The 15,491-nt window shown below is 36.7% G+C and overlaps 1 protein-coding gene across 3 annotated transcripts in view; it reads right to left on the reverse strand.

Annotated features, from left to right (window-relative positions):
* Positions 1-15,491, reverse strand: part of LOC110448330 (phosphatidylinositol 3-kinase regulatory subunit alpha-like) — a 204,576-nt gene that overhangs the window by 85,659 nt on the left and 103,426 nt on the right. For all 3 annotated transcript variants that reach the window (XR_002462701.1, XM_021494506.1, XM_021494507.1), the window contains exon 3: positions 9,907-9,972. Coding sequence is in view for 2 of the 3 variants with exons in the window: in XM_021494506.1 (XP_021350181.1) it covers positions 9,907-9,972 (66 nt within the window). In the remaining variant the exon portion in view is untranslated. The remainder of the gene's footprint in view (positions 1-9,906; positions 9,973-15,491) is intronic.

Consider the following 15,491-nt stretch of genomic DNA (forward strand, 5'->3'; position numbering starts at 1 on the left):
CCCAGTATGTTGAGCCAATCTAGTAAGCTCATGAGACTATAAGTCCCAGTATGTTGAGCCAATCTAGTAAGCTCATGAGTGACTGTAAGCCCTAGTTGGGTGGGCCAATCTAGTAAGCTCTTGAGACTATAAGCCCCAGTATGTTGAGCCAATCTAGTAAGTTCATGAGAAACTGTTAGCCCTAGTTGGGTGGGCCAATCTAGTAAGCTCATGAGAGACTGTAAGCCCCAGTATGTTGAGCCAATCTATTAAGTTCATGAGAGACTGTTAGACCCAGTATGTTGAGTCAATCTAATAAGCTCATGAGAGACTGTAAGCCCCAGTATGTTGAGCCAATCTAGTAAGCTCTTAAGACTATAAGCCCCAGTATGTTGAGCCAATCTAGTAAGTTCATGAGAAACTGTTAGCCCTAGTTGTGTGGGCCAATCTAGTAAGCTCATGAGAGACTGTAAGCCCCAGTATGTTGAGTCAATCTAGTAAGCTCATGAGACTATAAGTCCCTGTATGTTGAGCCAATCTAGTAAGCTCTTGAGACTATAAGCCCCAGTATGTTGAGCTAATCTAGTAAGCTCATGAGACTGTAAGCCCAAGTATGTTGAGCCAATCTAGTAAGCTCATGAGACTGTAAGCCCCAGTATGTTGAGCCAATCTATTAAGTTCATGAGAGACTGTTAGCCCCAGTATGTTGAGTCAATCTAATAAGCTCATGAGAGACTGTAAGCCCCAGTATGTTGAGCCAATCTATTAAGTTCATGAGAGACTGTTAGCCCCAGTATGTTGAGTCAATCTAATAAGCTCATGAGAGACTGTAAGCCCCAGTATGTTGAGCCAATCTAGTAAGCTCATGAGATACTGTAAGTCCTTGTAGGATGAGCAAATTCTTGTAACAAACCCTTTTTCTACCAAGACAGAGCCCTTATAAGCCCCTTATTAACCTAGTAATCCCCAGAGAAACTGTATAAGCTTGAGTATAACCTGTAAGAGCCTAGTAAACCCTTTTTCTGAGACTGTGAGCCCTAATAAGCCCCTGTATTAGACCTAAAAAAATCCCCCCAGACACCAGAGCTTACTGCAGCTGTGCCTCACACCCGCCTGTGACACACTGACCTGGCCTGTGATTCATACATAACCAGCCTTGCTATTGATTTTCTAACTGTGTCCCCAACAACCTGTTTTAGTTCTCCACATTTTCCATGTCATCAACTCTCGACTCTCATGCCTGCTGCGCTCGGAAACACTAGTTATTAATTTGAAGTCTTCCTGATGTCATTTTTCTGTTGTGGTTAAACACTTCATGCCCAACAAAGTGTCATGTTTACTTTTCATAAGCTCAATGCAAACCTGATAATGTGTGTTAGTGGGTCAGACAATTTATCTGGTGAGCAACACCTCCAGGGAAATCTATGTATGTTATTGGGTCAGGCTTGTGAATTTATATCACTGACTATTATGTAACGGGGAAGAGATCAATACATTTCCCCTACCTTGGCAAACACTGGGCCTGCAATCAGTGAATTGAGTTTAGAAAAGGGCTGGCCAATCTTTGGTCCCTTCTTTTCAGCTAATTTATTCTCCCTAGAGGTGTTATTATTACATAACACCTGTATCGGGCAATCACTCAAACTTAACTCAAGTAATCCTGATCTCAGAGCCTACGTAATCAGTACCAGTAATGAAAACTCGTAGTTACAAACATCCCTACATACACATGGGTTAATGAAAACTTGTAGTTACAAACATCCCGACATGCGCATGGGTTAATGAAAACTCGTAGTTACAAACATCCCTACATACACATGGGTTAATGAAAACTTGTAGTTACAAACATCCCGACATACGCATGGGTTAATGAAAACTTGTAGTTACAAACATCCCGACATACACATGGGTTAATGAAAACTTGTAGTTACAAACATCCCGACATACGCATGGGTTAATGAAAACTTGTAGTTACAAACATCCCGACATACGCATGGGTTAATGAAAACTCGTAGTTACAAACATCCCGACATACGCATGGGTTAATGAAAACTTGTAGTTACAAACATCCCGACATACACATGGGTTAATGAAAACTTGTAGATACAAACATCCCGACATACGCATGGGTTAATGAAAACTTGTAGTTACAAACATCCCGACATACGCATGGGTTAATGAAAACTTGTAGTTACAAACATCCCGACATACGCATGGGTTAATGAAAACTTGTAGTTACAAACATCCCGACATACGCATGGGTTAATGAAAACTTGTAGTTACAAACATCCCGACATACGCATGGGTTAATGAAAACTTGTAGTTACAAACATCCCGACATACGCATGGGTTAATGAAAACTTGTAGTTACAAACATCCCGACATACGCATGGGTTAATGAAAACTTGTAGTTACAAACATCCCGACATACGCATGGGTTAATGAAAACTTGTAGTTACAAACATCCCGACATACGCATGGGTTAATGAAAACTTGTAGTTACAAACATCCCGACATACGCATGGGTTAATGAAAACTTGTAGTTACAAACATCCCGACATACGCATGGGTTAATGAAAACTTGTAGTTACAAACATCCCGACATACGCATGGGTTAATGAAAACTTGTAGTTACAAACATCCCGACATACGCATGGGTTAATGAAAACTTGTAGTTACAAACATCCCGACATACGCATGGGTTAATGAAAACTTGTAGTTACAAACATCCCGACATACGCATGGGTTAATGAAAACTTGTAGTTACAAACATCCCGACATACGCATGGGTTAATGAAAACTTGTAGTTACAAACATCCCGACATACGCATGGGTTAATGAAAACTTGTAGTTACAAACATCCCGACATACGCATGGGTTAATGAAAACTTGTAGTTACAAACATCCCGACATACGCATGGGTTAATGAAAACTTGTAGTTACAAACATCCCGACATACGCATGGGTTAATGAAAACTTGTAGTTACAAACATCCCGACATACGCATGGGTTAATGAAAACTTGTAGTTACAAACATCCCGACATACGCATGGGTTAATGAAAACTTGTAGTTACAAACATCCCGACATACGCATGGGTTAATGAAAACTTGTAGTTACAAACATCCCGACATACGCATGGGTTAATGAAAACTTGTAGTTACAAACATCCCGACATACGCATGGGTTAATGAAAACTCGTAGTTACAAACATCCCGACATACGCATGGGTTAATGAAAACTTGTAGTTACAAACATCCCGACATACACATGGGTTAATGAAAACTTGTAGTTACAAACATCCCGACATACGCATGGGTTAATGAAAACTTGTAGTTACAAACATCCCGACATACGCATGGGTTAATGAAAACTTGTAGTTACAAACATCCCGACATACGCATGGGTTAATGAAAACTTGTAGTTACAAACATCCCGACATACGCATGGGTTAATGAAAACTCGTAGTTACAAACATCCCGACATACGCATGGGTTAATGAAAACTTGTAGTTACAAACATCCCGACATACACATGGGTTAATGAAAACTTGTAGTTACAAACATCCCGACATACGCATGGGTTAATGAAAACTTGTAGTTACAAACATCCCGACATACGCATGGGTTAATGAAAACTCGTAGTTACAAACATCCCGACATACGCATGGGTTAATGAAAACTTGTAGTTACAAACATCCCGACATACACATGGGTTAATGAAAACTTGTAGTTACAAACATCCCGACATACGCATGGGTTAATGAAAACTTGTAGTTACAAACATCCCGACATACGCATGGGTTAATGAAAACTTGTAGTTACAAACATCCCGACATACGCATGGGTTAATGAAAACTTGTAGTTACAAACATCCCGACATACGCATGGGTTAATGAAAACTCGTAGTTACAAACATCCCGACATACGCATGGGTTAATGAAAACTTGTAGTTACAAACATCCCGACATACACATGGGTTAATGAAAACTTGTAGTTACAAACATCCCGACATACGCATGGGTTAATGAAAACTTGTAGTTACAAACATCCCGACATACGCATGGGTTAATGAAAACTTGTAGTTACAAACATCCCGACATACGCATGGGTTAATGAAAACTTGTAGTTACAAACATCCCGACATACGCATGGGTTAATGAAAACTCGTAGTTACAAACATCCCGACATACGCATGGGTTAATGAAAACTTGTAGTTACAAACATCCCGACATACACATGGGTTAATGAAAACTTGTAGTTACAAACATCCCGACATACGCATGGGTTAATGAAAACTTGTAGTTACAAACATCCCGACATACGCATGGGTTAATGAAAACTTGTAGTTACAAACATCCCGACATACGCATGGGTTAATGAAAACTTGTAGTTACAAACATCCCGACATACGCATGGGTTAATGAAAACTCGTAGTTACAAACATCCCGACATACGCATGGGTTAATGAAAACTTGTAGTTACAAACATCCCGACATACACATGGGTTAATGAAAACTTGTAGTTACAAACATCCCGACATACGCATGGGTTAATGAAAACTTGTAGTTACAAACATCCCGACATACGCATGGGTTAATGAAAACTCGTAGTTACAAACATCCCGACATACGCATGGGTTAATGAAAACTTGTAGTTACAAACATCCCGACATACACATGGGTTAATGAAAACTTGTAGTTACAAACATCCCGACATACGCATGGGTTAATGAAAACTTGTAGTTACAAACATCCCGACATACGCATGGGTTAATGAAAACTTGTAGTTACAAACATCCCGACATACGCATGGGTTAATGAAAACTTGTAGTTACAAACATCCCGACATACGCATGGGTTAATGAAAACTCGTAGTTACAAACATCCCGACATACGCATGGGTTAATGAAAACTTGTAGTTACAAACATCCCGACATACACATGGGTTAATGAAAACTTGTAGTTACAAACATCCCGACATACGCATGGGTTAATGAAAACTTGTAGTTACAAACATCCCGACATACGCATGGGTTAATGAAAACTTGTAGTTACAAACATCCCGACATACGCATGGGTTAATGAAAACTTGTAGTTACAAACATCCCGACATACGCATGGGTTAATGAAAACTCGTAGTTACAAACATCCCGACATACGCATGGGTTAATGAAAACTTGTAGTTACAAACATCCCGACATACACATGGGTTAATGAAAACTTGTAGTTACAAACATCCCGACATACGCATGGGTTAATGAAAACTTGTAGTTACAAACATCCCGACATACGCATGGGTTAATGAAAACTCGTAGTTACAAACATCCCGACATACGCATGGGTTAATGAAAACTTGTAGTTACAAACATCCCGACATACACATGGGTTAATGAAAACTTGTAGTTACAAACATCCCGACATACGCATGGGTTAATGAAAACTTGTAGTTACAAACATCCCGACATACGCATGGGTTAATGAAAACTCGTAGTTACAAACATCCCGACATACGCATGGGTTAATGAAAACTTGTAGTTACAAACATCCCGACATACACATGGGTTAATGAAAACTTGTAGTTACAAACATCCCGACATACGCATGGGTTAATGAAAACTTGTAGTTACAAACATCCCGACATACGCATGGGTTAATGAAAACTTGTAGTTACAAACATCCCGACATACGCATGGGTTAATGAAAACTCGTAGTTACAAACATCCCGACATACGCATGGGTTAATGAAAACTTGTAGTTACAAACATCCCGACATACACATGGGTTAATGAAAACTTGTAGTTACAAACATCCCGACATACGCATGGGTTAATGAAAACTTGTAGTTACAAACATCCCGACATACGCATGGGTTAATGAAAACTCGTAGTTACAAACATCCCGACATACGCATGGGTTAATGAAAACTTGTAGTTACAAACATCCCGACATACACATGGGTTAATGAAAACTTGTAGTTACAAACATCCCGACATACGCATGGGTTAATGAAAACTTGTAGTTACAAACATCCCGACATACGCATGGGTTAATGAAAACTTGTAGTTACAAACATCCCGACATACGCATGGGTTAATGAAAACTTGTAGTTACAAACATCCCGACATACGCATGGGTTAATGAAAACTCGTAGTTACAAACATCCCGACATACGCATGGGTTAATGAAAACTTGTAGTTACAAACATCCCGACATACACATGGGTTAATGAAAACTTGTAGTTACAAACATCCCGACATACGCATGGGTTAATGAAAACTTGTAGTTACAAACATCCCGACATACGCATGGGTTAATGAAAACTTGTAGTTACAAACATCCCGACATACGCATGGGTTAATGAAAACTTGTAGTTACAAACATCCCGACATACGCATGGGTTAATGAAAACTCGTAGTTACAAACATCCCGACATACGCATGGGTTAATGAAAACTTGTAGTTACAAACATCCCGACATACACATGGGTTAATGAAAACTTGTAGTTACAAACATCCCGACATACGCATGGGTTAATGAAAACTTGTAGTTACAAACATCCCGACATACGCATGGGTTAATGAAAACTCGTAGTTACAAACATCCCGACATACGCATGGGTTAATGAAAACTTGTAGTTACAAACATCCCGACATACACATGGGTTAATGAAAACTTGTAGTTACAAACATCCCGACATACGCATGGGTTAATGAAAACTTGTAGTTACAAACATCCCGACATACGCATGGGTTAATGAAAACTCGTAGTTACAAACATCCCGACATACGCATGGGTTAATGAAAACTTGTAGTTACAAACATCCCGACATACACATGGGTTAATGAAAACTTGTAGTTACAAACATCCCGACATACGCATGGGTTAATGAAAACTTGTAGTTACAAACATCCCGACATACGCATGGGTTAATGAAAACTCGTAGTTACAAACATCCCGACATACGCATGGGTTAATGAAAACTTGTAGTTACAAACATCCCGACATACACATGGGTTAATGAAAACTTGTAGTTACAAACATCCCGACATACGCATGGGTTAATGAAAACTTGTAGTTACAAACATCCCGACATACGCATGGGTTAATGAAAACTCGTAGTTACAAACATCCCGACATACGCATGGGTTAATGAAAACTTGTAGTTACAAACATCCCGACATACACATGGGTTAATGAAAACTTGTAGTTACAAACATCCCGACATACGCATGGGTTAATGAAAACTTGTAGTTACAAACATCCCGACATACGCATGGGTTAATGAAAACTCGTAGTTACAAACATCCCGACATACGCATGGGTTAATGAAAACTTGTAGTTACAAACATCCCGACATACACATGGGTTAATGAAAACTCGTAGTTACAAACATCCCGACATACGCATGGGTTAATGAAAACTTGTAGTTACAAACATCCCGACATACACATGGGTTAATGAAAACTTGTAGTTACAAACATCCCGACATACGCATGGGTTAATGAAAACTTGTAGTTACAAACATCCCTACATACACATGGGTTAATGAAAACTTGTAGCTACAAACATCCCGACATACGCATGGGTTAATGAAAACTTGTAGTTACAAACATCCCAACATACACATGGGTTAATGAAAACTTGTAGTTACAAACATCCCGACATACGCATGGGTTAATGAAAACTCGTAGCTACAAACATCCCGACATACGCATGGGTTGTTCTTTAACGCCAGTTTACACAAAACACTGATTTTTAAACTGTTTATATCTATCTATGAAAAGAACAAATTTAAAACCGAAATGAATTTTGTGTTATAAGAAGATTTTTGATAAAGCCGGACAAGGTAATTTTTATCCCTGCAGCTACACTATGCACTTACCAGTATTATATATTTCTTCTTTTTGCTTAACTAAAATTTAGGTAACATATAACATTAATTTCTTATCTATTGTGTAGCCTCTTAAATGATGAAAACTGTCTAAAATACATATCCAATTTTAATTTCTATGTGAATTCGTACTTTTTACCTAGTCCTTTGCCAAATTTAATATTTCATGCATTTCTAAATTATTCCAATTTGCATCATATAAGGGAATTTTCTAAATTTTTCCATCACAATATTCAATTTGTTTACATTAATTATTTTCCTTGCAACATTTTTTTCTTTATTTTACCAAAAAATATTTTTGAGAATTTATCTTGTCATATCTTAAAAATCCGTTTAATGGAAAACTATTGAAATGTTATATAAGAAAATTCTTTGCTTCATTTGTATTACAATTGATTTCATAAAAATTAATAGGTTTTATTGAGGGAAATTTAGTATTATGTGTTTGAAGCAAAGACAACCAAATGAAACACCTACAGGAATTCATGACGTTTTCCAGCATTCAAAAGCTGTTTAAATGTCACTATTGTCGGAGGAAATGTTGAAATACATTCGAAAACAACATAGATCAAGAAAAATCTATGAAAGAAATCTATTTCTCGATCACATGATAGCACACTTCCAATGGAGAGAAATTTACATAGAAATGTACAATTCTCAGGCAATTCACATGAGTTCCAAATATGGATTTAACCTTCCTGCACTGGGATGCACTGCATTTGCAGCTTGCCACTGCCATCATCATGAATGTATGGACACGCCATGTACAGATTAATGATCTCACAGGCTCCAGTCTTTATGCTCTAGTACTTTCACTAAAAGCATCTTAATTGTTCCCCTAGCAGAAATCAATTATGACATTTATGCTTACCTGTACAAAATGTCCCTCCCAATCAGTTACAGCTCATTGTGTGCCATAACCTACTAGCACCATCCACCTCATACATTATGTATCGACTTTCCACAAAATTACCATGCTTATTAAATGTCACCGTGTTTCTGGTAAATTTCGACTTTATTTTGTATACTTGCTGGGCTAATGAATATTGTATTTTTCATAACTTACCATAGTGCAGTGCCTATTTCCTTTTTAGATTGGTAACCTTTTTTGAGCACCCTAATATGAAATATTTAAAGAAAGTTTGGAATCTTTCTTAATTTCAATATCATCAAAATTTTAAATTTCATAAAAGCACAGGTCGTGGAATTAGAACTGATCACCATCAAACTGAGAAATGATAACACTTGTGTTTTGTTATTAGAATGGAATTATTTTAAACACCGAGGTCCTGAAAAAATATTTTGTAATAATATTTATGAAACAGATATATATTATATTTCAAACCGATGTTTTGTTATCTTTTATCAATTTAAATTCTCAGTAACAAGTTTGTAATCTTAGTTGGAATTACTTTTATGCCAAATCGATTTCTTATCGTTTAAGTTGTCGAAGAAAATAAATGTGGGGACCACTGATAATGTGTGCGATAACCGAGAAAACTGTTTGTGTGTGTGGTCATCTTTCTTTGTAACTGAAGGAAACAAATCAAAATATTTCCTTTTCTCAATGACGCGGAAACTATATTGAAACACATTGGGCAACCTTCTGGACACTCCTCAGTTAACTTCAAAATGTATATTTCAGTTTTCTTTCCAAAAATGATGAATGTATATTTATAGAAATAGTCTTAATAAAATCAGAATCAAATCAATTTTTATCATAATAAAGTCCAACTTTCCATTTGGAATAAACGAAGCAGTCATTGAATTCTAAGAATCATTCGCTAATGATTTTGTTAAATATGAATGGCAATTTTGAAGTTTAAGAACAATTGAAAGATTGAAATACATTCTGTTCTATAACAAAAAAGTATCAACTAACCAATACTTCTTTGCTAAATTCACAGGGTTAACTGAAAAATATCTGAAAGTTCGGTTCTTGTCCAAAACATTTGTGCAATTACAAATAATTTCTAGTTAAAATCTGGGCTAATTGTGCTCGGGTCTGTTTCAAAATCTTCATAAACAACACTTACAGTAGAAGCAGATGACCGGCCTCAGGAAGAAACAATCTACCAGCCTGTGTGGTACCCGTGGAACTTCTGAAAAACAGTAAGTAAGGAAACCATTACATTTTTGATGTAAGCATTATATTCATTGATCGATCAGAAAAATTTGCTGGAGTAATAATATCTGACTTACCGTCTACTGACAGATTCACTGAAACCCTAATTCTTAAACAACCCCAGTTATACCTTGTCTGCTCACTCCACACTTGTTATTATAGTTTGGAAAAACGATAATTATACCTATGCAAAAATTACAAACATTATCAGTTAATGCTTGCCAACTTTTTTGAAATTTCCATGGGAGAGATTATGCTTGCTCAGATCTCAGAGAATAAATTAAATGTGTGTTTGTTCTTAACATTTTAAAATGGCATCATTTGAGCTGTTCTTTCAGATGAAATTATCAGATGGGAACAGTTCAGTAAATTCACTGGCACAATTTTAGGGTCCAGAATCAGGAGTCTCCCTCCAATATAGGAGAGTTAGCAAGTAGGGTTACGTAGTACAATGTCACATGATACATAATTGTAATCAAACAATAGAATAATAAACTATACTGATCAACTCACGATAGTTAACCCCCAAATCACGAAAAAATCGGTTGACACAACACACAGAACTGTTTACATTTTATAACGAAAATCGGATAGAGAAAATACACTTATAAAAGGCTGATATCAGAAATATCTATTTGTTCCAGTAAGTAACACAATGGAACACACAACTTGCTGAGGATTAGTACGACGTGGAAAGCATGTTTTACAGATTATTGGAGTGTAGGTAAACAGGATTTTACTGAACAAGATTAAATCTAAAAATTCACAAGCTCAGATCTCGATGTACCCGACGTCTGTCTAATGTATTTTGTTGGTCTAACAGTAGCTATATGTGAAATATTAAATCATATTTTTTACTAATAACTTATATCAATACAGTCTCTTTTAAAGTGACCATAAGAACACATCAACACATCTTTATTTAAAACGCAGTTACTACCAATTCAAACTAAAACATAATTAAATAAATATATTTTCTGAGATTAGAAGCGATGAAAATTTTAACCTTAAGCAGCATACAAATCTATATCTAAGATTGAAGAAATATATTCTGATTGGTAATTATAAGGGTCAGATTTTCAAATCATATTGCTGGTATCACCGACCATTACACTTGGTCCTATTTGTTGTGCTTAAATTACGTTTATAACATATATAAATCTAAATGCCTCGCAGCATATTTCACATTTTTAAGATTTCAGGCATTTCTGAGATTTTCACTTTTGGACGTTTTTACTGAAGGCTATGATCCCTTTTATAACCCCATGTACATCACTCCGTGAAATTTTAATGAAATATCGTAGCTCTGACTAACTCCCTGTGGTATTCAGGTGAGTTACAATGTCTATATGACATAATTACTAAATTTGAAGACAGAGCAGGTAGCTTGAATTCACCACGTAGGAAAAGCTGGAACGCTCAAACGAAAAAACACTTAAAACGACGTGACGCATGCATGCATGCACGAAGAAACTCACAGGAAATGCATGTGCAATAGATACGCATAAAAAAAATACAAAATGTGTTATATATATATATATTAAAAAAAAATACAACCCTATGTAACACGAAACAGTCTGCCATTTGGAATCTTAAGCAATGTTTTTTTTTAACAAAACTATTCTGAATTATAAGTATGATTTTTTCGCCGCCGCCCGTCTGTGGGATAATGAAGATAGAAGCAAGGATGTGATTACTTACCCAGAGAGAATAGATATAAAACATGGTAGAGATATAATCCATGCTACACTGCTGGCTGGCTGTACCAGATCTCAGTAGAGTGTGTATGCACACACATGGCCCACTGTACATAGTGCCTGGCCCACTGACCTACTTACCCAGTTGTATGTTCACATACGCTTCACAACAGGACACAAGCAGGGTAAAAATAGCCCGCAGGGGGAGGCTCTATTTGTTTTATACAATTACATATTACAACCTCACCTATAAAAAATATATAGCAAAGACCACTATACTGTAGTACCTATAGAATTTCCAGTGTAGAATTAGGACGGGAACAACTGCTAGTGAGATCTACTTCAAACAGGACTCATGTGTAATTTCATATCAGTATATTGCTTAATACAATATTTAAACTACAATAAAATCGTGAAATTGATTCCGATTCGTCTGCCTACCTGAGTAATGGTGAGCGATGCACCTGGGAAAATTACGTCATCCCTTACCAGTAACTGATTTTATTTGTGATGGGAAAACTCTTTAATTTAAATGGAACATGTACCTCATTCAAAACGCAAACACGGAATTCAATATCTAAGAATAAAAAATTGGCAGGATATTTCTACCAATACACTTTTTGCGGGAAAGGTTCTGAGTTTAATTAAATATCCACTCATAAACTCAGCCTTCTGGTTCCTGGTTAATTAAAACGCCAGGCTTTGTACTAGGCACTATTTTAAGATGAAACTTCAAATCATTAAACCAAAAGCAAATATTTGAAATGTGCAAGCTTCCAAAAATAGACAGCATTTATTGGAAACTTTTGTCTGCAAATTATTTAAATACTTTTGATTGCGTAACAGGTAACAAAATGAGGCCTATGAAATGTATGTACTGGAACTTCCTATTGATTGTCACTCCAATTATTAGGAAAGACCCTCTTACCAGGGTTGTACTACTAACCTCTATGATTATTTATATCAATATATATATGTGAGTGTGTGTGTGCTCTTCTTTAAATAGACCTCAATTCAGATAGCTTATCAGCAAATATTTAACTAGATTTAAACTTTAATATAAATATTTCATGTACTTAAGTTCTCTATAATTACATATACTGAAATGAATCAGATCTCAATCAGGTTTTTGAAAAAAAAAAAATTCAGTAATATATGGTTACAGTCTGATGATAACATCTTTGCCACGTTTCATCTTTTCACTGGATCCAAAACCGAATGGCTTTATAAGCAATAAAACATGAGAAAAATGATCACGACTCATCAAGTCGACTTATCACCATCCTAATAATAGAGGCGCAAATAAAACTCCTCTTTTATTTAACTCTCATGTCACGAACACAGCTAATCAAATTACTGAGAGCGAGCACAATTTTGGGAGTTGTAGAATTTCATTTCTATGAGTACATTTCCCACTTAAAAGATACAAAGGAATTGATTTATTTACTTGGTACATGGTCAGTCATCATGACAGTCAAACACAGATTCAAATATCTCGACTCAAGTGAAAACAGTGACGATTTCTTGCCCTTGTCGTCTTTGCCACTGAACTAGAAGGCTAGGTCAACACCCTGTACTATTTAAATCTCTCAGATAAACACAGTTTGCACATCCTTGTCACCATATGGGAGCATTGATTTTGAGTGGAGCAAAAATATTACATTTAACCTTTTGAAGTCATGAAAAGAACAACTCACGAAAAATGACAGATTTGCAGTATCATCCTCCGACCCCATCACACAGAATTAACACACGACCCCATCACACAGAATTTATACAGAAATCCCCGACCCCATCACACAGAATTAACACATGACCCCATCACACAGAATTAACCCCCGACCCCATCACACAGAATTACCACACGACCCCATCACACAGATTTAACACATGACCCCATCACACAGAATTAACCCACGACACATCACACAGAATTAACAGAAATACCCGACCCCATCACACAGAATTAACAGAAATCCCCGACCCCATCACACAGAATTAACACACGACCCATCACACAGAATTAACAGAAATCCCCGACCCCATCACACAGAATTAACACACGACCCCAACACACAGAATTAACAGAAATTCCCGACCCCATCACACAGAATTATCACAGAAATCCCCGACCCCATCTCACAGAATTAACACACGACCCCATCACACACAATAAACACACGACCCCATCACAAAGAATTAACACAGAAATCCCCGACCCCACCACACAGAATAAACACACGACCCATCACACAGAAATAACACACGACCCCATCACAAAGAATTAACACAGAAATCCCTGACCCCATCACACAGAATTATCACAGAAATCCCCGACCCCATCACACAGAATAAACACAGAAATCCCCGCCCCCATCACACAGAAGTAACACACGACCCCATCACAAAGAATTAACACAGAAATCCACGACCCCATCACACAGAATTAACACAGAAATCCCCGACCCCATCACACAGAATTAACACAGAAATAAAGTTATTTGAAGTAGGTGTAAGAACATAATGTATTCTGATATTTCAAGTTTTGTTCACTTCATTCAACTATTTTTTATTCAACTGAAGGAAATAATTGGAATAATCTTGGACAGAAATGTAAGCCAATTAGTTACTGTAACAGAGGTCTGTCCCAGTAATCCACATTTTCATAAGTAGGGCAGAAAAAACTCGTTAGATTCCCCCCCACAGGTTCAAAAAGCACCTCTAGGTCACCTGACAATGGCTGTTACTCCAGTCCTTTGAATGAGGGTCTGATAGCTCAAGTACCTTTACATACGCCAGCAGTAATAAGTTTTTAAAAGTATGATAAGCTTGATGTCAAGATCTTGTTGAAATTCATAATGAATATTTGCAAAAAAGGTGAAGTGTGAAAAATTACAGTAATATAAGAGTTTTGGACAAAATCTTAATGCTTATTGTTACAAATGGGTTGTTTTATCAAAGAAACCTGAATGTATTTGAATAAATTAAAATATAAAGAACACGATAAATAATCTCACAGATTTGTCAAGCTTACAAATCTTGAATGGCCAGATCCAAATGTCGTTGTAAAGATTATTAGATTTCAGCAAGCCTAGTATTCAGGTGAATGTTTGAAGATTTGATCACTGTTCCCCGATATACCTGTGATATACTGGAGTGTAGAACCTTTTTACTTGACCTCTCACCTTATTTTCAAAAGTACTTCTGTCGACAAACAATGGACACTAGTACTGCTGGTCACTGACATTTTACTGACCAACAGATAATACTAACTAATATTGTCATTTGGCCCCTTTCTCAACACTACCTCAGAGAGACTTAATCCCTTAGACCAGTACTCTGAGGACAACAGATCTGTTCAAACTCACATTCATAACTAAATCTCTTCATTCAAACTTAAGTCTGAAAGCTATTTTATAACCTTTGGTCAAAAAGTTAATTTCAATTTATAATGTTTTACAGTATTTCATATCTTGTAAACTTTTAAAAGTTAATATCATTTTAGTAACCTATTGAGGTAACATATACAGGCAACCTACATACACAGATAACCTATTGAGGTAACATATACAGGTAACCTATTGAGGTAACAATACAGGTAACCTATTGAGGTAACAACACAGGTAACCTATTGAGGTAACATATACAGGTAACCTATTGAGGTAACAACACAGGTAACCTATTGAGGTAACATATACAGGTAACCTATTGAGGTAACATATACAGGTAACCTATTGAGGTAACATACACAGGTAACCTATTGAGGTAACATACACAGGTAACCTATTGAGGTAACATA

The sequence above is a fragment of the Mizuhopecten yessoensis genome, unplaced genomic scaffold (genome assembly GCF_002113885.1).
Source record: "Mizuhopecten yessoensis strain PY_sf001 unplaced genomic scaffold, ASM211388v2 scaffold4001, whole genome shotgun sequence".
Lineage (NCBI taxonomy): Eukaryota > Metazoa > Mollusca > Bivalvia > Pectinida > Pectinidae > Mizuhopecten > Mizuhopecten yessoensis.